General features: G+C 32.6%; 1 protein-coding gene across 6 annotated transcripts in view; it reads left to right on the top strand.

Annotated features, from left to right (window-relative positions):
• LOC126738571 (uncharacterized) overlaps positions 1-25,094 on the top strand; it is a 263,439-nt gene that overhangs the window by 145,963 nt on the left and 92,382 nt on the right. For all 6 annotated transcript variants that reach the window (XM_050443968.1, XM_050443967.1, XM_050443962.1 and 3 more), the window contains 9 exons: positions 7,511-7,626; positions 12,149-12,282; positions 12,375-12,464; positions 12,552-12,674; positions 12,770-12,891; positions 15,670-15,730; positions 20,187-20,347; positions 20,424-20,559; positions 23,483-23,674. In XM_050443968.1, coding sequence (XP_050299925.1) covers positions 7,511-7,626; positions 12,149-12,282; positions 12,375-12,464; positions 12,552-12,674; positions 12,770-12,891; positions 15,670-15,730; positions 20,187-20,347; positions 20,424-20,559; positions 23,483-23,674 — 1,135 coding nt within the window. The remainder of the gene's footprint in view (positions 1-7,510; positions 7,627-12,148; positions 12,283-12,374; positions 12,465-12,551; positions 12,675-12,769; positions 12,892-15,669; positions 15,731-20,186; positions 20,348-20,423; positions 20,560-23,482; positions 23,675-25,094) is intronic.

Below are 25,094 nucleotides of genomic sequence, written 5' to 3'. Positions count from 1 at the left end.
CCCTTATTAAATTTCAAGGCCACAGACTACATTGACCTAATTGATTGTCAGTCGATAACAATTACCGAGCCTTCCCTTACAGTGTCGATTTCCGATAGCAGCCTTATGGAAATGATCTCAAAAGTTCCAAGTGAAATTGACATTTTAAAGTTTCCATGCCATTCACAAGCAGTGGAACGCTGCGTCAAATTGGTAACTGAAGCATCAACTGCAGTCTGTGGCTTTGATGCACGTGATGGTTATATAAGGTCCAAAATAACTTCTAGAGCCACATTGCCAATATTTGAAACAAAAAGTCAATATTAAAAGGTTTTAGAGAACTAAAAAAATTATGAGCATATATAGTGGTGAAATGCGGGCGGTTGGAACTCGAGTTGCAGCCACCTCACGTGAGTTCTGGGTTATTTTCTTTTAAAAAAGTAGTTTCAATAAAATTTTAAAAGGAAATAAGCGAAGAGCTACATAGAAATTTGGAAAAATGTTGATTTTTTTTTTTAAATATTCATGCCTCGTTGGGCAGCCAAAGATAAGGTCACACCAAACCCAGATTTTGCGCAGGCATCGCCATATCTCACAAATAAAAAAATCGGCCATTTTCACTCCACCCTAGCCAACAGTCTTTTAAAAGCGGCCTTATTTGGATGATTTCTATAGGGAAACCTTTCAGCGCAGACGCGATATGTCCTATCTTGGAGACATGCACCAAGAATAAATACTATATCAATTTGTTCTTTTCCAGGGTAAAGTTGCATTTTCAATAAAATAATTTAAGCAAAAAAAAACTGTTAAAAGCTTTAATTATTAAACGAGAACTTTAAAAAAGCATTTAAGTAACTGACAAATGCTATCATCGCCTGTTCAGTGAGTATTGAATAAATAGCAAAAGATTAACATGCTTTTTAAAAAACTCGACAAAGAATTCATTTTCACATTTTTTGGTGATATAAAATACAGGGTGTTCCATTTAAATGAAGCAACTTGCCTTGAAAATAATAGGACTGCAATAATTTAAACCTAATTTTTGAACGTCCTGTATAAAACAGTAAGATATTTCTGAAACGCTTTGATATTACCATTTTTAAATTTTTACTTTACCGTGTAGCTTAGCCAAAATATTCCGTTTCGTATGTCGTCAATACTATATTGAATAAATTCACAAAAAGAGTTAAAAAACCACGAACGAAAAAATGTATGCAAATATTAGAACATAATTAATTAAATAACTTTTATATCACAGTCAAAATGGAATGATGGGTGGTTCTGGAAAATTATATCAAAAGAACGATAAATAAATTTATTGAAAAAATAAAGAATATTATCAACTTGAGTGAGTACCTACGAAAAGCAACTTACTTAATTTCTGGATCACAAACGCTCCATTCTGATCTTCTTGTAGCAATCAGATTTTTTTTTTAATAGAACAGTGCAGTATTAGATGTTTGATTGATATACTAAATAATTGTAAAAAATACAAAAATTAATGAACAAAATTAATTACAAAATCCACAAATTGTTATACTATACCCATAACTCTATTACGTAAGTATTATATGATATATATTTAGTTTTACAATGAAAGACAAATTTACAGACAAACTAGGGTACGTATAAACGGGCAACGGCACGGAAAATCCATTGAGCTGGCAAGATCCCAAGGTTTCCTGTCAGATTAGAGTCAAACCGATCACTTAAAATGGCCCTACAAATGTAACGGCAACTTGCCGGAAACTTATAGCTCGCTCGTATTTGCCAAACCCAAAGAAACTTAATATGATGAAATAGCCAATTGTTTCGATTTATATTTCTTTCTCTGCGAAGAGAAATATAAAAATAACTTTCTTGTATTTCTTGATTTATTACTGGAATTTGGAAAATGATGTCAATGCGGTGGAAAATTATGTAATTGTACACATTTTTGTCAAGGAAATATTTTAAAATATTCCTTGAATTTGCAATGTTCTATTATTAAATTTTCTCCTTAACAAATTAAGAAGAGCGCCTGAGGCTGAAGTATTTTACTGCTTACTGATATTGATTTATTTATGTTAAGACACACGCCAATAAATATTGGAGTAAATACTAAGCCTAGAATAAAAATGTAAAAATAGAAATACAAAACATATACATACTACACAATATAGAAACAACATTGCTGTGGTACACCACTACCATTTGTAATCATTAGCTTTTAGGTAGTCTTTAAAACTATAGAAAGCTTTTGCCAATAAATCCTTTTTCATTCAATTGTAAAATTGTTTTTCACTCATGTCCCTCACATAACTAGGTAATTTATTAAAGAGTTTTGATCCAAATTGCTTACATTTATAAATGACCTGTTTAATCTTAAATAGCTTGGCTTCGTGTCGGGTTTAATTTGAGTATTATGAATATGAAATTCGCTTTGAGTATGGTATGGATTCAAGTTTTTATGTATATACGAAACACCGTAATATATGTATAAAATGAGGACAGTGTTAGTATGTTAAAACCAATAAAAAATTGCTTCACATCAGCCCTAAAATGGGAGACTCGTTATGGTTCGAACTGCCCCACTTTGGGGTTTAAAAATTCTTCTTGCGTGACGCAGGCAAGTATTGCATAGCCATTATGCAAATGGACATGCAGTCTAATTAATACTTCTTCAGAGGTATACGGTAGAATTTAATTTGTTAGATATTTGGTCTTTGGTTGTTAGATGTTACATGAACTACTAATGTTCTAAGAAAATACACACCAAAAGTCCTGGAGACTGTGCACCAAGGTCACCTGGTCCATATTCTACATCAACCTCCCTGAGACTAAAAACCTTTTTCTCAGTTTTACTATTCAAATACAATTTATTCTTGTTGAACCACAATTTAATTTAAGACAATTTTTATTTTCTACCAGAAATTTCAAATTTGTACTTCTTGTCAGAGTAGTTGTGTCATCAGCAAAGAGAACTAACTCTGTCATTTATATATATTAAAAAAGAACAGGGCCTAGAATAGACCACTGTGGAACCCCATGTTTGACTGTTAATGGGCTAGACGTGTTGCTTCCACGATTGCACCTATAAAGTCACCATCTTTAAAGCCCCCGACTACATATTCCACCAGAGAAGAATTGTTTGCTAGTGAAAAGTTTGTTGTTATCAAAATAGTAAATTTGGTTTACTCCTATTTTGGTAAAGTCGTTTTATTAAAATTTTCTTTAAGAGGACTGTGTCAAAGCCATAAATGTCTTCTGGAATTTTTAGATTTTACACTATCAATAGCATCCCTGACTTTGATAAGATAGGTTCCCCAAATTAAAAGTCATCACGAGGAATTTGAATATTTAAAAGTTGGTGAGAAGAGAGGTGATTATAGCTTTTCTGTACTCCTATCGGAACTTATTTTTTAGAATGTCTATTTCAGGAACCCTAGATTTGTTATGAAGGTCATTTAGATAATTAAGTATTTCTCTCATTTTTGCCAAGTTGGGTTTAAACCACTTTACCGAATTTGTGGGCGAAGATTTTAACTTTTTTAAAGGAAAATTATTATTATAGAAATACATTTAATTGTTTATGGCAAGTTAACATTTACCCTTATCATTTAAGTCAGAATTTAAAATGACCAATCAGAGTTATTTAAGTTCTATAGTAAAGGTTGTTTATACCCGCCAAGGAAATGAAAAATAAAGGAATGGTAGGCTCAGATAAAATTCCTTTATTTTTTTTTCATGATTGCGCATGTGTATTGACAAGACCACTTTCTATTCTGTTTAATAAGTGTCTGCAAAACTCGCAATTTTCTGATATTTGGAAACATTTTTAAGTTATTCCTGTATTTAAAAATGGGGATAAAAATAACCTAGAAAACTATTGTCGTGTGTGTGTGTGTACTTTTACTTAATTTTTCTAAATGTTTTGAGATATACATGCGCAAACACTTATTTTTTCAACTAAAACAGCAGTTTGATTACTCTCAGCATGCATTTAGAACAGGAAAATCGATAGTCGCCCATCTTTTTTGTTTTATACAGTTCGTGGCGAATACTTTAGACCAAGGATTCCAGGATATACAGATTTTTTAAAGCCTTCGATTGTTTGATCATGGTGTTTTACTTAAACGGCTTAATTTTTTAAATTGTGAGACAAGCTAATCATATTTCTAGAATCATGTCTCTGCAATAGATAGTAGCTGGTCCAATTTGGGGATCAGTGACTGTTACGGTTTATTTTCTTCAAATACATACAAAAAATAAAATAAGCTCAAAATCTTGGCGAAAGAATAGCTCGCTTACAGAATTTTAGAAGGTAATTTCTAAGTTATTCTAGTACTAAAGTTAATGAAATAAAGATATCACTTCAGTATTAATTCTATTTTTGATATCAATAATTTTTAAACGCTTATGATGAAACTGAAAGCATTAATCATAATATTAACTGTTTTATTGTACACTGATGTTGAAAGTTTATTCTTCTATACCCCCACTAAAACCATTACTGGCGCGAAAATTTTTGATCTATAGGAGTCTTCAAGAACAAGCCTGTGAAGAAGGGTGAATTCTTGGTACTTTAGTCGATTTTCCTCCAATGAAAAGCATGGAAATTTATATTCGAGCATATAGTTAAATTTTAACCAATAATACTTATACTTACTTCATGTATTGGTAATCCCTCCATCTGTATTCTTCCACTTTTGGGCCTTTTTTTGTTTGTGTGTTCCTGGTTTACTGCTACAAGAAGTAGATATCTCCACTTATTATTATAGGTTTCCAATAACTTCCACTACTAGTACATCTATATTTGCTTTTAGACAGATCCACCCAGGTCCTCCGTCTCAATCCTGCAGCCTTCTTGGAGCTAGGTTGGATCTATGTTTGTGATGTATAGTGAACCATGCAGTCAGTAAACCATTATTATACTAAAATAGTTACCTCAAAAATATGTTTTACTCTCATTTTTGAATTTCACTAGTACACTGTTGAATATAATTAAGTTTATATTAGTTATTTAATTATAATAAACCGTATATATGCCCTTGTAAACTGGATAAATAGACTTATTTCAAAAGTACTCACGCGAACATAACTTAATTGTAACGTAATAGGTTTGATTATTAACTTTGGTTGTATTATAGATTCACCTAAATTCATCTCATAACTAAGTTTTATCTTATGTTAGTTTTGAAAGGTAACCACCTTTCTAAGTTAGACCAATAAAGGACTTTTAGTATAATGGCAAATACATGAGTTTTAGGGTGCTCCTACACTAAAGTTTGTAACTTAATAGATAGAATAGGATCGCTAAAGTATTAATTCTTATTTATTTTATTGTTAATTTAATTTTAGCAGACATAGTAGGCATTTCAAAAAGTGGCATATTATCTGAAAATTTAACATGATAAAGCTGTTGCAAGATGGGTGCCGTGTTTGCTGACTCGAGCAAAATTAGTGTTGTAGAGATGTTTCAATTGAATATTTAGCGAAGTTTCGCAGCAACAAGCAACATTTTTGCGTTATTTCATAATTATGGCTGAAACGTGGGTCCATCCCTTCATATCCGTGACAAAAGAACAATCAAAAGAATGGACTTAAAAGGGAGAGCCGGCTCCAAAAAAGGCGACGACCGTTTTATCTGCAGGCAAGGCCATGGCGTCGGTTTTTTGGGACACGGGTAGGATAATTTTCATTGGCTTGAAAAAGGTGAAACTATTAACGGCGAGTATTATGCCAAGTTATTGCAACTTTTGAGCGATGAAATCAAGCAAAAACAACCGCATTTGGCTAAGAAGAACCTGTTGTTTCATCAAGATCATGCACCAGTTCGCAAATCCGTTATTGCAACGGTCAAAATTAACAAAATAAAGCTTAACTTGCTACCTCATGCCATATTCGCCAGGTTTAGTTCCCTTGGATCCTTTTCTGTTTTCAAACTCGAAAAAATGGCTGAATGGTCAAAGAATTTGCAACGATTAATGATTGAGGCTATATAATGGCTATTTTGGGGAGCAAAACAGTATATAACCGGTATTAAACCTATTGAACCGCTGGAAAAAGTGTGTAGAGCTGAAAGGAGATTTTATTACAAAATAAAAACATTTTTGTATTTTTTTTGTTGGGGCGCGTACTTCTGGAACCACCCTCGTACAACGTTTATTGCAACTTCGGAAGTCCGTTACTGTTCAAAATCGTAATAGCTTAATAACTGCCTATAGTATTGTGGATAGTGGTAGCATGCTTTTATATGCAGATGATGCAAAGATCTATGTGTGGAAAGGACATGGATCACTGGTATAGACTTCAGGCAACGTTTGATAAATTGGCTGGATGGTGTAACAACAACACTGACTGTGGTGTTGGATAACAAACTTTCTTTTGTACACCATATAAATAATCTTATAGCAGAGTGTTTTAGGTCACTTGGTTATATTAATAGAAATTCTAAATTATTTTGTAATTGGTCAACGTTTATATTACTTGACTACCTCTGTAATATGGTCTCCTTACTACCAAATTCATATTGATAATATGCAAAAAGTTCTGCGCCGATTTTCAAAATATCTAAGTTTTAGAACTGAAGATCAATATTCAGATACCAGTTATCCTTACCAAATTTTGCTAGAAAAACATGGCAATTTACTCTGGAACATAGACGAAAAATTGCAGATCTAACGTTCCTTTATGAGGTGTTGCATAATATTTTAGATTCCAGTAATATATTGGAACGCCTGTCTTTTCGTATAGGTAGTTCGCCAATCGCCAACTTTCTATAATCCCACACCGAGGACAAGTCTCTGTAAGAATTCACCTTTATTGAGTGTTTGCAGTAGCTGTTATCAATATCAAAGAAACTTAAATATATTTAAGTGCAAATTATCGTAAATCATTATTATTATATAATGTATTATTTTTTATAGTTTTCTCTGGCATATTTTTGTTAACCCATTTGTTAATTGGTTTTGTACTGTGATTTGGATTGAAATAAATAAACAAATATTAGGACTCCATTAGCTTAGAAAATAATTTTCTTTAATAAATTTGTTTGATAAATTTAAACATATTTAAATTTATCAAACAAATCTATTAACTCATTTATATGAATTATTACAAAAACACGAATAAGCACCTAATAAAACCAGAATATAAATTTAATACAGCCATGTATAAGGCCTTTTATTAATTCACTTTAGCCAAGTTTTGGAAGGCTGCCAAGAAATGTTGCAAGTACGATGTAGATGGAATTGTTGGGCTTTTAAAGTTGAACGCGTTGTAAAAGTAGAAGAATAGAGATCCTTCGGGCAAAGTTTGCTTTTTTTATTTGAAAAAGGCCTTAGAATCTTGGTTGTATTAAAGTTCAGCTTAACAAAAGGATAATTCTGCAAAGCACTGCAGAAAGTGATTAAGAAGGGAATAAGGGCCTGATTTAATTTTATAAAATTAGATTCTTACAAAGGAATAAATGGATTTTATCTATACACTGCATTATTTTATCCTAGAAGCTAAGTATATATTTTTTTTTAACGTTTTGTTTTTTTTTCAGATGTACGGTTGTATTATTCAACACTAGGACACAGCAACAAAATCACATAATCAATACTAGTCGAAGAACTATCACATCACTTGCATATTCGTCCTGTGGGAGGTACATTGTCACAGGTATGTACTATCAATTTTTTAAGCATAACCTTGTTGTACAAGATATCTCAATTAGATACTCTATAGTCGGATGATTTTTTTTTATTTGAACACTATGTATGTTCTCTAATATTGAAGATTTTCACCATTCTATAAGACAAGTTAGACTGAAATGGAGATATAAATATAAAATTTTTATGTGGTCCATATAACTCCTCTATTTTCCTGAAATTCTGTACTGAACATGAGATTTTCTCATTGATAGCTGCTCTGAAAAATATATAGTTTTTTTGAAAAGTATAAAACATTGATTCCGGATTGCCTTAAAACATCTGAAGTGTGCCCTTTTCTTAAAAAGTAATCATTAATAAGTAATCTTTCCAATTACCCATCAGTGTTTGTGGTCTCTACTCTGAGAAAGGCAATAGAGATGACATTTATTGATTTACTTAACAATATACGGGATACTCCATTGAAATACAGTTTTAATCTTAATACACGTTCAAGTATATAAAAGTCACTACACTATTGTCTGAAGGCAAGAGCTTAAAAACATCCAAAATAATATACAAATTAATAATAATATAAATCCATAAACTAGATACAAACAAAACGTACTATAAATTACAATCAACTTGCAGTGAGTTTCTGAAAGGAGCAAATGTTGGAATTCTAGTCAGAACGATTGATGATCCTATTAAAGGTAAGTTAGAGCCATAATTTTGTATGATGATATTTACTCCTATTCACTCAACAATAATTACGGTAAAGAATTCTACCACCAATAAGAAAGAGCTATTTGGAAAATACCCAGCAAAGAAGTAACATATTATATACAAAGCTATATTAGCTCCAAAATAGGCAAACGCAAGAAGATAAACAAATAAGGCAACTCTTGGAATTGAAAGCTACGACTTGGGTACAGGTAACAGGAATGATTCCAGTCAAAAGCTCATAGAGTTTTGTACAAAAAATAACTTAGTCATTACAAAAAGCTTATTTCCTTAACTCCCAATACGCCGATACACGTAAATATCTCCAAGAGGACAATATAAAAATCAAATTGACTTCTTCCTCATAACATCAGCTAGATGGGAATCAAACATCAATAACGTGAAAACTCTCCCTATAAAAGAATGTGGAAGTGACCATCAACTCCTGGTAGCTAAAGTCAAAATTCATATAAAAACAAAGAAAATAGAAAAAATAACTCCCTCCTTAGAACTAGGAAACATGGAACAAAACCTAATAACAGATTGGGATACCTCAAGACACTCAAATACACAAGAATTCTGGCTAAGCCTCAAAACAACTTTATTAATGACAAAAGAACAACTGATACAACTAAGCAAAAGAAAAGTAAGTAGCGAAAGTAAAAACAAAGAATAGATGACGAAACCTTGAATGTAATAGAAGAAAGAAGCTCTCTTAGACAAGCAGGCATAAATACACAAGAGCGAAGAACCGTATAATAGGAGACTATGTAGAGAAATCCAACGACTATATAGACGGGATAGAAGTCACCACATAGAACAAATATAAAAAAAGATCGAAAGCAGAGCCAACTCCAACGAAACCCGTAACCTTTTCCAACGCATTAAAGAAATGAATGGCGACTTTACAAAGAAAATCATCTTTAGCGACGAGGCACACTTTCACCTCAGTGGATTCGTTAACAAGCAGAATTGCCGCATTTGGGCAAATGAGAATCCACGAGTTATTGTGGAAAAACCGATGCATCCACAATGAGTGACTGTTTGGTGCTGTTTGTGGGCTGGCGGCGTCGGCGGGCCGTACTTCTTCGAAAATGAGGTCGGCCAAGCAGTTACCGTGAATGGGTTCGCTATCGCGAGATGATAACGGACTTCTTGTGGCCAGAAATTCAGAATATGGACCTGGAGGATATGTAGTTCCAACAGGATGGTGACACACAGCCAACGAAACAATGGATCTTTTGCGCGAGCTATTCAATGGCCGTGATATCTCACGTCGTGGCGATTTTAATTGGCTGTGTTTATTATAATGTGATTTAACACCGATGGACTTCTTTCTTTGGGGATACTTAAAAGAACAAGTGTACGCCAATAAGCCAAGAATAATTCAAGAGCTAAATATTAGATATAGTTAAGAGACATTGAACCTCAATTATTTCTCGAGTTATTGAAAATATTGACCATTGGATAGAGGTATACCACCGCAGCCGTGGCGAGCATTTGGCCGACATTTTGTTTCACACATAATTGTCATATATCCTTCTATCATAATAAAAAAATATTAAGATAATTCTCTGAAACTTTTGTTTTATTTACAATTAACATCGTCCGTTTTGGTTGGACCACCCTTTACATACCATTTTTTATACGATCCATTTTTTACAAAATAATAAGGGTACCGGTGCAGATGTTAGTTAATCTATTATAGAAGATCTGACATAGGATCTGGAAAACTGTACACTGGCCCAGCAACTAGATTTCATCCACTTTCATTCCAATCAACTACAGAACCATTGCACTGATATCCCGTCTAAGTAAAGTTATACTTAGAATACTACAAAACCGAATCAAAGCATTTCCTTTTGTCAAAAGATTATCTAAATAACAACTTAAATGTCAATCTGAAACAAGACTATCAAAAATGTTGGGTCTAACCGATTAAGTTACTATCTCTCGAAAGGTAGCGATCTGATTACGTCCTTCTGACTTAAAAATACAATGACAATTCTGGAATATCTAGACCACTACTAGATTTCTTTTGCAATGAAAGATTTTATCAAATATATCTATTAACCTAATATGATTTAAATAGATATTATAGTCTCTTTCAATTATTAGTATTTTATGTGAAAATATTAGTTCAGAAAACGTTGTATATAGAACACTAGATCTAGATTTTATATAAATTTTATTGGCAGTCTTTATCCATACAATGCCCTAAGCTCAAACAGTAAAATATCTAGGAAAGTTTGAGCCTTTAAAGCATTTTAAAGGCATAAAATGTGATGTGCCAAGTTTCATACTTCATAGAACTGTTAAATGACGTCGTATATATTTAGTTTTTCTAAAACAGTGTAGGGATTTCATCAAAATAGTTGTTAAAACCCAAATAATCAGCGTTCCTAAAATCACTATAGTATTGTTCTTTTGGCAGATCTTTAGGACGATTAATAGTACAGTCAATATAGCATTTGAAGGGAAAAAAGTCCCTGGTCTCATACTTTGGGAGTCGAAAGTGGTCCATTAGAAAAGTTTAATTTTATAAATTTGTATCCATTTTCCATTCTGTTTTTGAGGAATGCCAAAAAGTTTTTTGATTAATTTTTTTTATTTTTCAGGGGGAAATAAATTCTTTTTTACTGTGCCAAGTTTTTTTAAATGAAAAAAACGTGAGCAAAAACCCTACTAAATTGAGAAAGAATTGATTTTTGTATAATACATTGTTCACAGATAGATCACATTCAGTTCCTAAACGTTTTCAAGTGTGTATTTAACTAGCATGAAATTGATAATCATAGTCAATAGTGCACTTACATATTACCTTCGCGAATTGTTATAATGTAAATCGGAATAACATCCCTATTTGTTTTGCGTGTTTTCCTGTGCGTTTAGACAACCATTTTTGGGAAATTCGTAAAACTGCAAAAAGCTGTCTTTGGGTGACTTTGGCGCCCTCTAACTTTATTCCCGTAGGTTTTACAGCTTTGTTACACGAGACCAAAATTGTAGAGAGTTTAATTAATCTTATAACATTTTTTATGAGGTTAATGGTTTCGCCAGAAAGTGTAACCACCACCACACTGAAACCACTGACAACTCTTAAAGTATGAGACCAGAGATCATTTTTTCCAATTTAGGCCACAAAAGTAAGCAGGATGGTGCTGTCTAACGGGAAATAATACATCAGTGGCTAGTTTTACATAAAAAGTAGTAGGTCCTCATTAGACTTAGGGTAGATTATAGTCACGAATAATAAAATCTTTTTATTGAAATCCATTTTGGATGTGAAGTGAATGGTTAATAAGGGAGATTTTTTCTTAAAGGAAGACTTTTCTCCACAAAATAAATGCCAATCTTATTTTAAAAGTTATGCATTTCGATGAGATAACTTCTCATCATCGGACTCAACACTTAGTTTTAATGACTACAAATAATGATTGTTTTTAGTAACTCTTAAAACAAGATTGGCATTTATTTTGTGGAGAAAAGACTTCCTTTCAGAAAACATCTCCTTTATTATTAAAAGTATTGATGTATAATTTAACCAAAGATCCTCAATTTAGTAGATTGTTGCAGAAAAGTATGATAAAATTCTGAGTTTAGTGATAGCGGCTTCCTCCGATCTCTCGAATACGTTTGACTGTATGTGTCACTCTATTCAACAAATTACTCAGTCATTACGGTATAAAGGGGTGTTCCATTGTAAAGATTCACTCTGGATGATTAATTCAGTTAAAACATTATAATAGGCAGATGATACTGTAAGGAAATTACTATATAGACCTTGATGATCTTTAATTTTCTTTGCTTCAACAAATTTCATTTTGTAGGAGAATGCGGCCATCAACCAGCTGTTCGTGTGTGGGACCTTCAGTCAGATCCGCAGTCGGTCCATCCGGGTTTAGCCTCACAGCCTCAGCAAGTTGCCGAGTTTATGGGCCACAAATATGGAGTCAACTGTGTGGTAATTGCATAAAATTTCCCATTATTTTCGTCTTTGATATATGTTTGTTACATCATGTAAGGAAAGCTAATTTATTTATTTATTTATTGCAGTCGTTCTCACCTAACAACAAATATGTAGTTAGCGTTGGTACTCAACATGACATGATTGTAAATCTATGGGATTGGAGGAATAACATTAAAGTAAGGATTCTAAACATGTATGAAGAATAATCAATGATGCATTCTTCCTACCATTTTTTAACAGCATTTTAAATATTCTTCTTATAGGTTGCTAGTAATAAAGTCAGTACCAAAGTGAAGGCAATAGCGTTTGCTGAGAATGGAAGTTACTTCGTTACAGTTGGGAATAGGCATGTGAAATTTTGGTTCTTGGATAGTGGTAAAAATAAGGTAAATATTCTTTAATCTAAATATTTTTTTTACATTTTAAGGTGCTATCATATAACTTTTATTATCATATAAAATTTTTATGGTCTTTTTTTTAGTACAAAGAAGTGGTACCTTTGATGGGTAGATCAGCCATATTGGGCGAGCAAAGAAACAATTATTTCTGTGATGTAGCATGTGGCAAAGGAGAATGTGGTAATAGTACGTATGCGATAACTAGGTAAGCTTTTTATTTGAAATATTTAGTTTTTTACGAGAATAAATCGCTGGTCAATAGTCACGGGCTTTTTTAGCATTAGAACGCTAAATTTCTTGTATTTATCGTAAAATGAAGCCTTTTTGTTCAAATCAAACCACCATGTAGCCTCTGAATCAGTTTTTTAGTAAATTTTGTTTCATTATAAAAATCCGTCCTGTATATTAATCTTGTTCACAAAGTAAACAGCTATTGTCTCCGCCCTGAAATTTTCAAATCTGGCTCGAATTTCGCCTATTTTTTAATGAGTTTTTACTTTGTTACTATACTGCCTCCTTCATAGAATATTGGAATTATTATACAGGGTGACAATTTCAAGAGTAGCCATGGCTTATAATTTTTAAACCGTAAAAGATATAAAAAAATGCTTAAAACCGTTTCTATAGTAACAAGGGGGAACCAAAATGATGAATTTTTTAGGGATATACTATCATCCCCCTGACCCCCAGAGCCACCCCCTTAAAAATTTTAAATTGGAAGGGTAGTCGAGTGATACCTTGTTTGAAAGGTCTATTAATTCCCTATATTATGCGACCCTACTTATAATAATCAATGCATTTATTTTAGAGTTATGCCAATTTTAATATTTTATTAAAGGTTATTTAAGTGTTTTTTAATTTCTTATAAAATTAACATATTTTGAAAATGTCATAAAATATTTAACATTTGAACATTAGTACAAATGGTTAAGAACTAGGAAAACACTCTGCAATATTGCGTTTATTCTATTTTTAAAACAATAAAAATCTGCATTGAACTTTAATTATTTTATTAAATGCTCAAAGTGGCTTCCATTATTTTGCAAGCAAAAGTACAATCTGTTTTCAAACTCTTGACGAACATTTCTAAAAACTTCAGTTGTTAATAATCGGCACTCTTGTGTAATTCTTTGTTTTAGCTCCTCAATGGTGGCGGGCTGCGTTTTGAAAACAACCGATTTTAGGTGACCCCAAAGAAAAAAATCGAGAGGGGTGAGATCTGGCGATCTTGGCGGCCACTCAATAGGTCCTCTTCTACCAATCCATTGGTCTGGATAATGATTATCTAGCCACTCTCTAACAGGCAATACATAATGTGGTGGGGCCCCATCTTGTTGAAAATGCAATAAATTTTCATCAAGAACAAGATCTCCATTTTCATCCCTTTGGTTTTCCAATTCCGTTATTACTAAAGGCTCAATAGTTGTTTCTAACATTTCAGCATAAATTTCTCCATTTAGATTATCATCAATAAACAATGGCCCAATTATATTATTCCCTAGAATTCCGGCCCACACATTTATTTTTTGGGCATATTGGGTGTGCCCTTCCCTAAAAATATGGGGATTCTCATCACTCCAGTAACGGCAGTTTTGCTTATTAACGTTACCGTTTAAATAAAAAGTGCACTCGTCACTGAAACAAATGTTTTTTATAAAACGTGGCTCATTTATTATTTTTTGGGTCATTAATTCACAAAATTCGATCCGCCTGTCTGGATCGTCATCACCAAGTTCTTGAACAATCTGTAGCTTGTAAGGATGGAATTTATTAATTTTTAATATCTTTCGTACTGATTCACGAGACACTCCTGTGGCAGCTGCTGCTTGACGAGTCGACATACCAGGATCCATAGCAAAATGCCCAAGAACCTCAATCTGAGTTGCTTCATCCAGTATTCTTGGCTGATTTTTCTTTATTTATATCACCTACAAACCCAGTTTCTTCAAATTTCTTACCAACTTCTGGATGTAATAATGCCCAACCTGCTTATCTGGGTGCCTCTTATTAAATATTGTGGCACTTCTACGAAAACAGCGGTTTTGAGAACCATAAATAAATATCATTTCAACTCTTTCGGCGATCGTATAAACCATTGTAAAAATAAAACTAGAGCAGTGAGAGAACTTTAATTCACAAAAAGAACCACGATATTACTAACCAAACCAAAAATTGAACATTTTAAGGCAAAATTTAAATAAACAAAAAACAACAAATATTTCGAGAATGGCAGACATCGAAAATTTTCCTTTTTTTTTTACATCGCCAAATACCATTCCGACAATTCAATAATTTCAGTATAAGTGTACTATTTATTGGAGTTTTGTTTTGGCTTTTAACAATTCATTTTAGTATCAGAATAAATATTTTTATTCTGATAGTAAAATGAATTGACTAACATTTAAAAGGACATACATATCTCGGAAATGGTTGCATTGATTTTAATGAGTAAGACGGCAAAATATAGGGAATTAATAGACCTTTCAAACAAGGTATCACTCGACTACCCTTCCAATTTAAAATTTTTAAGGGGGTGGCTCTGGGGGTTAGGGGGATGATAGTATATCCCTAAAAAATTCATCATTTTGGTTCCCCCTTGTTACTATAGAAACGGTTTTAAGCATTTTTTTATATCTTTTACGGTTTAAAAATTATAAGCCATGGCTACTCTTGAAATTGTCACCCTGTATATTTGTTGTATATGGAGCAAAATAAGTTGTATATAATTCTGTAAAGTAAAAACTGCGGTTAACCTTTTCAGAACTTTTTGATTTATCCGTTGATGTTTTTAACAGTGATGACTGGTCCGTTAAAACAGAACTCTGCCATAAGATTATTATGATTAAAACAAATTTTAATACAATAATAATTCCACTTTTATTTGTGTTTAATAATGGTTTTACATTTATTTTTTACGTTTTTATTATTAAAAACTTGTATTTGTAAACTAGATGTGTTAATAATGATTTTTCTTACGTTTTAGGTCAGGATTATTGTGTGAATTTAATAATAGGCGAATATTAGATAGATGGGTAGAATTAAGAGTAAGTATCCATATGATAAGAGTGCTTAATATTGCAAGGGGTATTTAAAAAGTAAGTTTCCCTGTGTTGGGAAAAAATATACAAATATATCGTGGTTCTGTTCGTTTAGGTGCGAATTAAAATACTCGATACACAAAAATAGTCTCATTTATTATACGCGACGAGGGCTCCTTATATATATATATATATATATAGTGTATTCATAATGAAGGGAACGAATTCATTAAAAAAAAATCAGGTATTGTTTTCTTCCTTTATTTTTTGAAATTAACTCTAGATTTATTACAACTAATGTTTAATTTGTTATCAATTTGATTCATGTGTCCTTTGCAATAAAAATTTTGGTTACAGGATGTCTCAAGTAGAAACTTTAATGCCAACATTAATTTTTTATGGGATTTTTAAGGAAGTAAGTAGACCTTATCATTAAACCCTTTTTTTTGAAGAAACATTAAACGTAGAGCGGTATTTGCGCACTACAGATTGAACTTACCCCTGCTTTAGTTGTTTTATACCCTGATCCACAAGAGGCTGACATACCTCGTAACGACATATGGTTTCAACAAGACGGGACAAGACCTCCTCACTTTGCCATCGCCGTTCGACAATTTCTTGATGCAAGTTTTTCTAACAGATGAATGAAGATGTACCGATTGACCACCAAAGCCATCAAAGTCACCGGATATAATCCCATTAGATTCTTTCTTATGGGAATATTTGAAGTCCAAAGTTGTCGGCAAGTGATTGAAAATGTGCAATTGAAAGTTATTTACCGAGTTTAAAAATGCATTGCAGTAAATGGATAAGAAATTGAACACCAGTTGCAATAAATATTGTATACATTTTTATTTTTTAATGTCATATGTTATATTAGTCTATTACGTCAAATTTGACAAACCGCTGACTTTAGGCATATGGTATGCTATACAAAAAGTATTTAGAATATATCGTAGAATTGTAAAATGTCATGATATATAGGGTGTTACATTTAAAAAATTTAATGTTGACGCCATTGTTTCTACTTGAGGTACCCTGTATAAAAAAATTTTATTGCAAAAAAAGCGCAAGTGACGATGCTAATCAAGGTGTCTGAAGAATAAAAGAAGAAAAAAACACCTGAATTTTAAATAAATTTATTCCTTTTATCATGAATCCACTGTATATTAGGTAAACTACTGTTCCGGGACATTCTCCAATTTTCAACAGGTGTCCCAAGATGTCCAGGGTTGTGCTCACCGCTAGCTCCATTGAGATGATTCCCGAATGCCGGAAAACAGTATATTTGCAACTGTGAAGATCATTGCAATGTATTTATTTATGCATGAAATATTTTCCTATGTTTATTGGACTTTTTTTTAACAACTCTACACCACAGTCTTGACTATCGAGCATCTCTCGGAATTTACTAACTTGTCTACTTAAGTTATGCCTCATTTTTTGATCTCGTCTCCTTTATGGAGTCATACTTAGATAGAAGAGTACAACATATTTTTTGAAATAGTAAGCAGTCGACAGACTTAACATGGGGGTTTCCCAAGGACTAGACATACTTTAATTCTCTATCAATTGGAAATTAGGATAATCACAATTTGTTGAAATACAAGATTTTCTCTTGAGAATTTTTTTTCCTCCGGTCTTATTAAATTCCAATAATTTATTCTGTATTTGTTCCTCAAAAGTTTAACTACATCATGTAAGTAGTGGTAGTTTCCATCAAAACCAATAGGAAAATCTTATAATTTCTATTGGATGTGTTAATTAATTTCTCCATGGTATCAGTTCTTTTAGGTGTTTCCTATGATTTGTGAGATTCTGTTGCAAGTTGTCCTGTTTCTTCTTTGCCATTTCTTTTTTTTGCTCTTAATTTTCAGCTCTTTTTTGCTATAGTACATTTACGACACTTAATGTTGAACTTTTGACGAAATATCCGTGAAACTTTGGGTCAAATCTGTGCTCCTTGTACAAAAATGCCGTGTTCTAACTCGTCTCATTTTACTAATTCTAAGAATGGGCAAAAATTATGAGGCGGATTCATATTGTAAGCTGTTTGCTTATATTTAAATATTGCAGCTTCAACACAGTCTTACTCCTGCAGCGCCATCAACTTGTAAACAACACGCCATCAACATGTAAACAACAATTTTTGCAACAATCGTTTATCCTGTCACATTTAAGGTTCCGTCATATGGTTCTTGAGTGCAAAAGGATTGTCGGCTACTGAAATTTATCGGGAATTATGCCTTAGTTTATGGACCTAAATTTATGAGTGACGGAAAAGTTGACAAGACATGGACAATGGTGCTATGACTTTAAAAATGGACGAACAAATGTCTATAACGAAGAGCGATGCAGCAGTCCCAAAAAAAGACCAAAACTGCGATCTTATCGTCGATTGATGACGAATAATGGCCTGCGTAAACAATTTCCTTAACTTGGACGCTCTATTGTTTACAATATTGTCACTGAAAACCGCGGATACCACAAATTGTGTGCAAGGTGGGTACTGAAAATGCTCACTGACCACCACAAAGAGTAAAGAACTTCCAATGGACAAGAGTTTTTGGGTCGTTACCAACAAAATGGAGATAATTTGTTTTCTCGTATTGTTACCGGGGACTTAAAACGGATACATTAATCCAGAAACAAAATAGCAATCGATGTCAATCAGTGGTGACGCTTATCTTCATCTGGCGTGATCCTCCACGATAACGCGTATCCTCACAGTGCTTCCAAATCCAAGAAGAAAATTGAAGATTTTCGTTAAGAACTTTTTGACCATTCTCGGTACAGTCCTGACCTCGCACCCAGAGACTAAGTCCTCTTCTTGCATTTTGAAACAGTGGTTCAGTTCCGTGGACAACATTTTGAAACTGAATGGGACCTTAAGAACGGCGTTGTCTGGTTCAACTATCAGGCGGAGAGCTTGATGCAGAGAGGTTAAAGAAGCTGGTGCAGTGTTACGAAAAACGATTAGAAGTGAACGGCGATTATGTAGAGAAATAAATTAGGATTGTAGCTAACTGAGAGTGCCAACTAAATGTTTTTCATATGAGTATATATTTTCTTGCGGCCCAACAGCCCTTACTTTGCGAACATATCTCGTAATTCATAGTTTATCAGATCCGAAAATGAGTGAGACAGTCTTAATAGCACACAAAGAAACACAATTTCAACCCCTTTGAAAAGGGTTCAATCTAGTGCTTCTAGGATCAGTGTGTTCGAGTCCTATGTGTCTTGCTCGATAGAGGTTTCACTTGGGAGACCCGTGTTATAATAAAGGAATTTTCAATTCAAATTCAAGCCCAAATTAAAAATGAAATCCTAATTTATTTAAACCTAAAATAAAACCAATACTGAACAGTGTTAAATAGTAATGAAATAAACTCTAAGTCACAGGTCTCAAATTGAATTAATTAAAGTTAAAGAATTACACGTGTTTCGCCCATACTAGGCATCATTAGATCCACTTGTGTATTCACTAATAAAAAGAACGAAAAAAGAAGTAGAGAACAACACTACATGCTACAAGTCAAGGGTAGAAACTAAGGTAAAATTGGTAAAATCGGATGGAGACTAGTTACTACATATTAAAATTATATAAAGAAATAATTTTTGTTTGTTGCTTCTTTTTTGGTTCTTTTTATTAGTGAATACACAAGTGAATCTGATGATGCCTAGTATAGGCGAAACACGTGTAATCCTTTGACTTTAATTTAATAAATTTAAGTAAGCCGGTCTCTTTAAGAAAAGATGGACTATTTCTTAAAATCTGAACAGTGTTGATTCTTGATGTAGTGTAGTTAAGGCAGATATGATTATCCAGGTTGAAAATCCTTTTTATAAATATTTTCACCTTTTTCAGAACGTAAAAGATTCGTTTATCCTTACATTATAATGCTTCATAAAAATATGATACACGTCATGCAGAATTAATTAATACTGAATAAATTAATGCTCAAATCACATTTTTTTAAAATTTTCCAACCAAGTGCCGGTATGTATGTGATCTGCAAACTTATTTTAATCTCAATATGATTGACTATTGCTGCATGCAGCTCCAATAATAACTACCATCTTTCTTCCTTCCATCTCTTATTTTCTTAAGGTTATTAGACAATTATTAATAGTATATTATATATATTTTTTTTACGTTTTTAAAAAACGTATGGCTGGTTAAGTAGATTAGCATTTATCTGCTAGACTTCGCCAGCTCTGTTGTGTTTGTGTTTGTTTTTTCATTCTAATAATCATACTCGAATATTATATCTATGTGTTGTGTGAATTAAGGCCTTATCTATTTATTTCACCGTGATTCTGATGTAAAACATACAAAAAATTAAGTAAAACTACCCTCACACGCCCAGGCTAGGGAAATTGGGAATCATACTTTTTGAATACTCTTTGTAGGTACATACAATGAAAATAAATCGTCACACTGTTTTTTCCTCCATTTTAGACAACTAGTGCCAATTGTATAACTGTAGGAGAGAAGAATATTTTCGTAGGATGTGCCGAGGGGATAATTCGGTGTTTCGACCCCAGTACTCTAGTATTTATCACTACATTGCCTCGATGTCACTATTTGGGTGTGGATGTTACTTTTGGAACTAGTATACAGTGAGTATAACGCATAGAAATAAATCCTGTATTATATACTTGTTGTCTTTTTTTTTTAATTATTATTTTTTTTAAGACACATGGCATCTCCACCACCGGATGCCAAATATCCGGACACCATGGCGGTCACCTTTGATGAAACAAATCACAAACTGACTGCAGTATATAACGATCATTCCGTATATATTTGGGATGTTTTAAATATTAAAAGGGTGAGTAACGGGTAAAGGGATGTTATTTCTCAGTCATATTGTTTATTACTTGAAGACCTAATAATTTAACTTTAAGTTAAGTTATTAGGACAAAATAGTATGAAGGTCGTTCAATAAGTCCTTACAAAAAGATAAAAACGCAGTTTTTTTTTATTTTTCAACATAATTTCTTCTCAGCTCTATAAGTTTTTACAAATTTTCTATGCCTTCCCAAAAATTGGATTTTGAAAGTCCTGCAAAAAGAAAAACATTTATTCGCTCAATAATCTCCTCATATAACGTAAATCGTGGGACACCAAGCCCTTTTTTCAAATTCGAAAACAGAAAAAATTCATTGGAGGCCAAATCTGACGAATACGGTAGATGTTGTAATAATTGGAATTTCAATTCTGTAATTTTGACCATCGAAACTATACAAGTTATCACAGGCGCCTTATCATTATGTAAGAGATGTTCTTCTCTTCAAATGTAAACGTTTTTCTTTAATTTCCAATTGACAATTTTTCATACAAAAAGTTGAAGCACCTGTACCTCGCGTTATGCCGGTGGCCTCAACTATATCCCGCACTTAATCACTTAAAATCATATCTAACATTTTGTCAATATTTTCGGGAGTAGTCACTTTCACTGGGCATCCCGAACGATGTTCATTTTTTGTGAAATAACAGTATGTACTTTGGTTAAATGGAATCGCCTGTAGATATTTACATAAACCAAAGGAAAATAGTTTTCTTAATAAACAAGTTTTTTTACACTAATAGTCTAAACCTAAAAATAACAAAGTTATAGTGATAATAATAATTTTATCAAATTTAGGTGATATATAAAAATAACATTAAGTAAACCTACTTAATTTACAATAAATGAGCAAACACATCGCCATCTTGTTTAATACATTTCTAAGCAGACTTGAGCATGCATCTTGTAAATTTTAAGATTGGTCTTCCATTTATTGATTCAATTATTTGCCTAATATGTGTTCATCAGCGGTTCTGTATTTTTTTATAGACTTCACTGTTTATGTAACCCCAAAAATAATGGTCGAGAGGCTGGTGATCTAGGTGGCCAACTAATCGGGTCGCAATTCGTTTATCATTAAAAAGACTATTAAATAATATTCTTACATTACTTAGTTAGTTGATGGGGAGGTGCTCCATCCTGTTGCAAGTAGTTTTGTTGCCGTCTCTCCAAGTTAACATTATCCAAATAATATTTCAGCGCTCCAGATATTATGAGGTCAGCATATTTCCTTCTGGTCAAACTGCCATCATAAAACACAGGTCCTGTTATTTGGCGTCCTATTAAGCCGCACCAACCGTTACTAAATTGATTTTAAGGGTTTTTGGCAATGAAAATACTTCATTAGAATCAATAGTATACATTTTTGCAACGAAGCTAATTTTTGATAATATAGCTTCGTTGCTCCAAATTATATAGTTTAAGATATTATCATTTGATGCATATCTTCTTGATGATAGCATTTCGGAACCAGTTGCAAACAGTAATTCTTCCTTCGTTATCGCCAGGTAATAATGTTTGTAATGGTCGATACTTTTATGGCACAAATTTGTGTTTTTGTTTAAACCCGCCATATTGTTACTAAGCTCACACCATGAGCTCTTGCTAATTCTCTTAGTTGAGTTTTCCATATGAGCCTCAAAATATGCCAACATAGAAATTTCAACATCCTGGCATAAATTAGTTCCTTCTTCTAGGTCTTTTAAACACGTCTTCGTTGCTTTTAAATTTTCTGTAGAAACGTAAGAAATAAAAGAAATTCTGGCGGTACTCTTCCAGCGTTCTTATCACTATTTTTTTCAGCAGACAAGTTAACATTCTAGCATATCACATTTTTCAATATGAATAAAAGGCATTTTACTAATTTAAATTTTACAAAAATCACAAACTTTGCTAACGTGTAACTATTAGTATTTATTTATTTTCTTAAATCTCTATGGCTACCGTTATTATTCAAACAATGATTTATTTGTTTCACTATTAAAAAGGTCAAAACCAACTTACCTAAATTTGGCAAAATTATTAAACTATTATAACTTTGTTATTTTTAGGTTTAGGCTACTAGACTAAAAAAACTTTTTTATTAAGAAAATTATTTTTCTTTTGATTTACGTAAAAAGATACAGAGGATTCTATTTAATAAAAGTACATTTTTTACATTTTCTCGAAAACGCGATGTTCAATTTTTTTTCTGTATTTTTTTTCTGTTTTCACCGTTTTATTCAACAGAAAAAACCCTACTAGTTTGCTAATTTACCCGAGCCAGGATCTTAAATATTAACAAAGATACCAATAGTACCGACTTAATCAGACGATCCTGTATATCCAAAAACGTTATTCTCAAAATAAAAAAATAGTTACATCTTCAGGCAGCCAAGCGGCCATAAAGGTTTCAATAGGCTCCCACTTTTAAATGAAATAAATATTCTAGGAACCGGTATTTATTTTAATGCGGACTCCTACTTTTTTCTTCTCGCCCCAATAAATTATTTCAACTATATTTTTTTCTAGAAGAAACCCCTAGTTCGTTTTTTGATACACATATTTAAAGTATGATAAACCACTAGTAATTTTTGTAGAAACCTAGAGGTTGTTTGTGCCTCTAACTGCATCCAACTCAGCTTTGATTTTTTACGGTTTAAAGCCTTCAAAATGAACATATTTATTCACCATTCAAAACGAATTTTTCGCAGAACTTTTTTTTAAACAAAAAAAAAGCTTTATAATCAGACAATAGAAATGGCACTACGTAACGGATGAAGCTTAAACTTTGACAATTTTCTAGTTAATAGTGCTGCCAACTAAGAAACACTCATCTTCGACGCTACGAGTGCCTTCTCTTAGTTTGTCTTATGTTAAGGTTTTTTTGTTTAGAGTTTTAGCAGTAAATTATCTTATACATTAGGTGGGAAAGTCATTTTCCTTCTTGTTTCACTCTGCGTGCATATGGGGTGTAGAAATGGCCCCACCCAACAGCCCCTTTCCTCCTGGCAGTTTTTTGACTTGCAGTTCTGATGACACGATCAGGGTGTGGACTCTGGATAAAATGTCGGAGCAGAGCAGCCGGGGCATATATCAGCAAAATATTTATAGCAATGTAAGTAAACGACTTCATTAATCTATATACATACCATTACATGACATCGCTAGAGCTTTTAACCAGTTATATAATGCTTTGCTTTTAGGCTAAATAATTTTGCCTTTTCGAATTGGTTAGTTGATTCGCTTGAGTCATATGTTTGGTGGTCTTAGTCAATATGCTGACTTGAATGGCGCCTTTCTTAAAATGTACTTTCTACTGTCCCTCAAAGGTCAGTCCTTGGACCCTTTATGCAGATGATATTAATTTAAATTTAAGTGTTCCAACAAGGGCACAGTGCTCTGAGACAGCCAGAAAGCTGGCCAAAAATAAAAACCTAAATGAAACTATTTGATAATTTATCTGCTTTGGTTTTCGAGAAATTCGAATTTAACCTTTCGGTGAATTCGAATTTAGCCTTAAACATTGCAACAAAGAACAAAATGGAGGATACAATATGGCTGTGATGATATACGAAAATGTTAAACGCGCGAAAATTGGCACTCGAGGGGGAGAGGGAGTCCGGCAAAGTTTGAATTTGATGTCAGGATAAGGATGAACGTGATATCAGATATGATATCGCGGTATGCAACCATACAGACGACGTTTTATGTGCAAAAAAATCATGCTCAGAGGGGTTTTGGGTCTAAAAAGTTGGATTCGATATTTCGAACAAAATGGTTTATATTTACATAAAAAAGGCGTAAGGTGCGCGAAAATATACATGAAAGTTTAATGACACTATAAAGTTCAAGATATGGTCGCTTCAACACAGAGTAGTGTACGTTCTTTCGGAATGTATATATTACTTTTGAGTACAATTAATCATTCAAAGGTCAGTACCATGTTATCAAATAGAGACGAATCATAATTGCAGCAAATCAAAAAATCGTCCATATAAAAGATATTTTATGCAAGGAATTAGTCAAAAGTATCTCCGTATTATGGTATTTCAGTTTTATTCCTAAAATTTCCATTTAAGAAGTCTATTTCTGGTAAGTTTGAGTCAGATTATATGAAATTATTAATTTATTATTGCTTTAGCTTGTGAATACCTCATTAAAATAACTCAAATATTTTTTGAGTTAGAGTGGATAGAAGTTAAATTTGTGTAAAAAAATTGCTATCAAATAAAGGTTAATATAAATTTAAAAGGAATTGCCGTAAATCCCTAAATTTTGCATATAAAAACATATTTTATGTAAGGAATTCAACCTCAAGAATTCTTTAATTCTCCCTGAAAAAATTTTTGAAAATTCCTCAAAGTATTTGGATAATACTCCAAAGCATCCCTGTATCGATTACTTTCAGTTTTATTCCTAAACTATTATTTATTTACCATTTTAGACTTGATTCCTAGTAAATAGATTTTGCTCTAACTCAGAAACTTTTTGAGCTATAGAAATTTTTCATAATATATAAAATTATTCCTTTAACT

Source organism: Anthonomus grandis, chromosome 7, assembly GCF_022605725.1.
Source record: "Anthonomus grandis grandis chromosome 7, icAntGran1.3, whole genome shotgun sequence".
NCBI classification, from domain to species: Eukaryota; Metazoa; Arthropoda; class Insecta; order Coleoptera; family Curculionidae; genus Anthonomus; species Anthonomus grandis.
The sequence above is the reverse complement of the archived record's forward strand: the minus strand, read 5'-3'. Positions and strand labels throughout refer to the sequence as shown.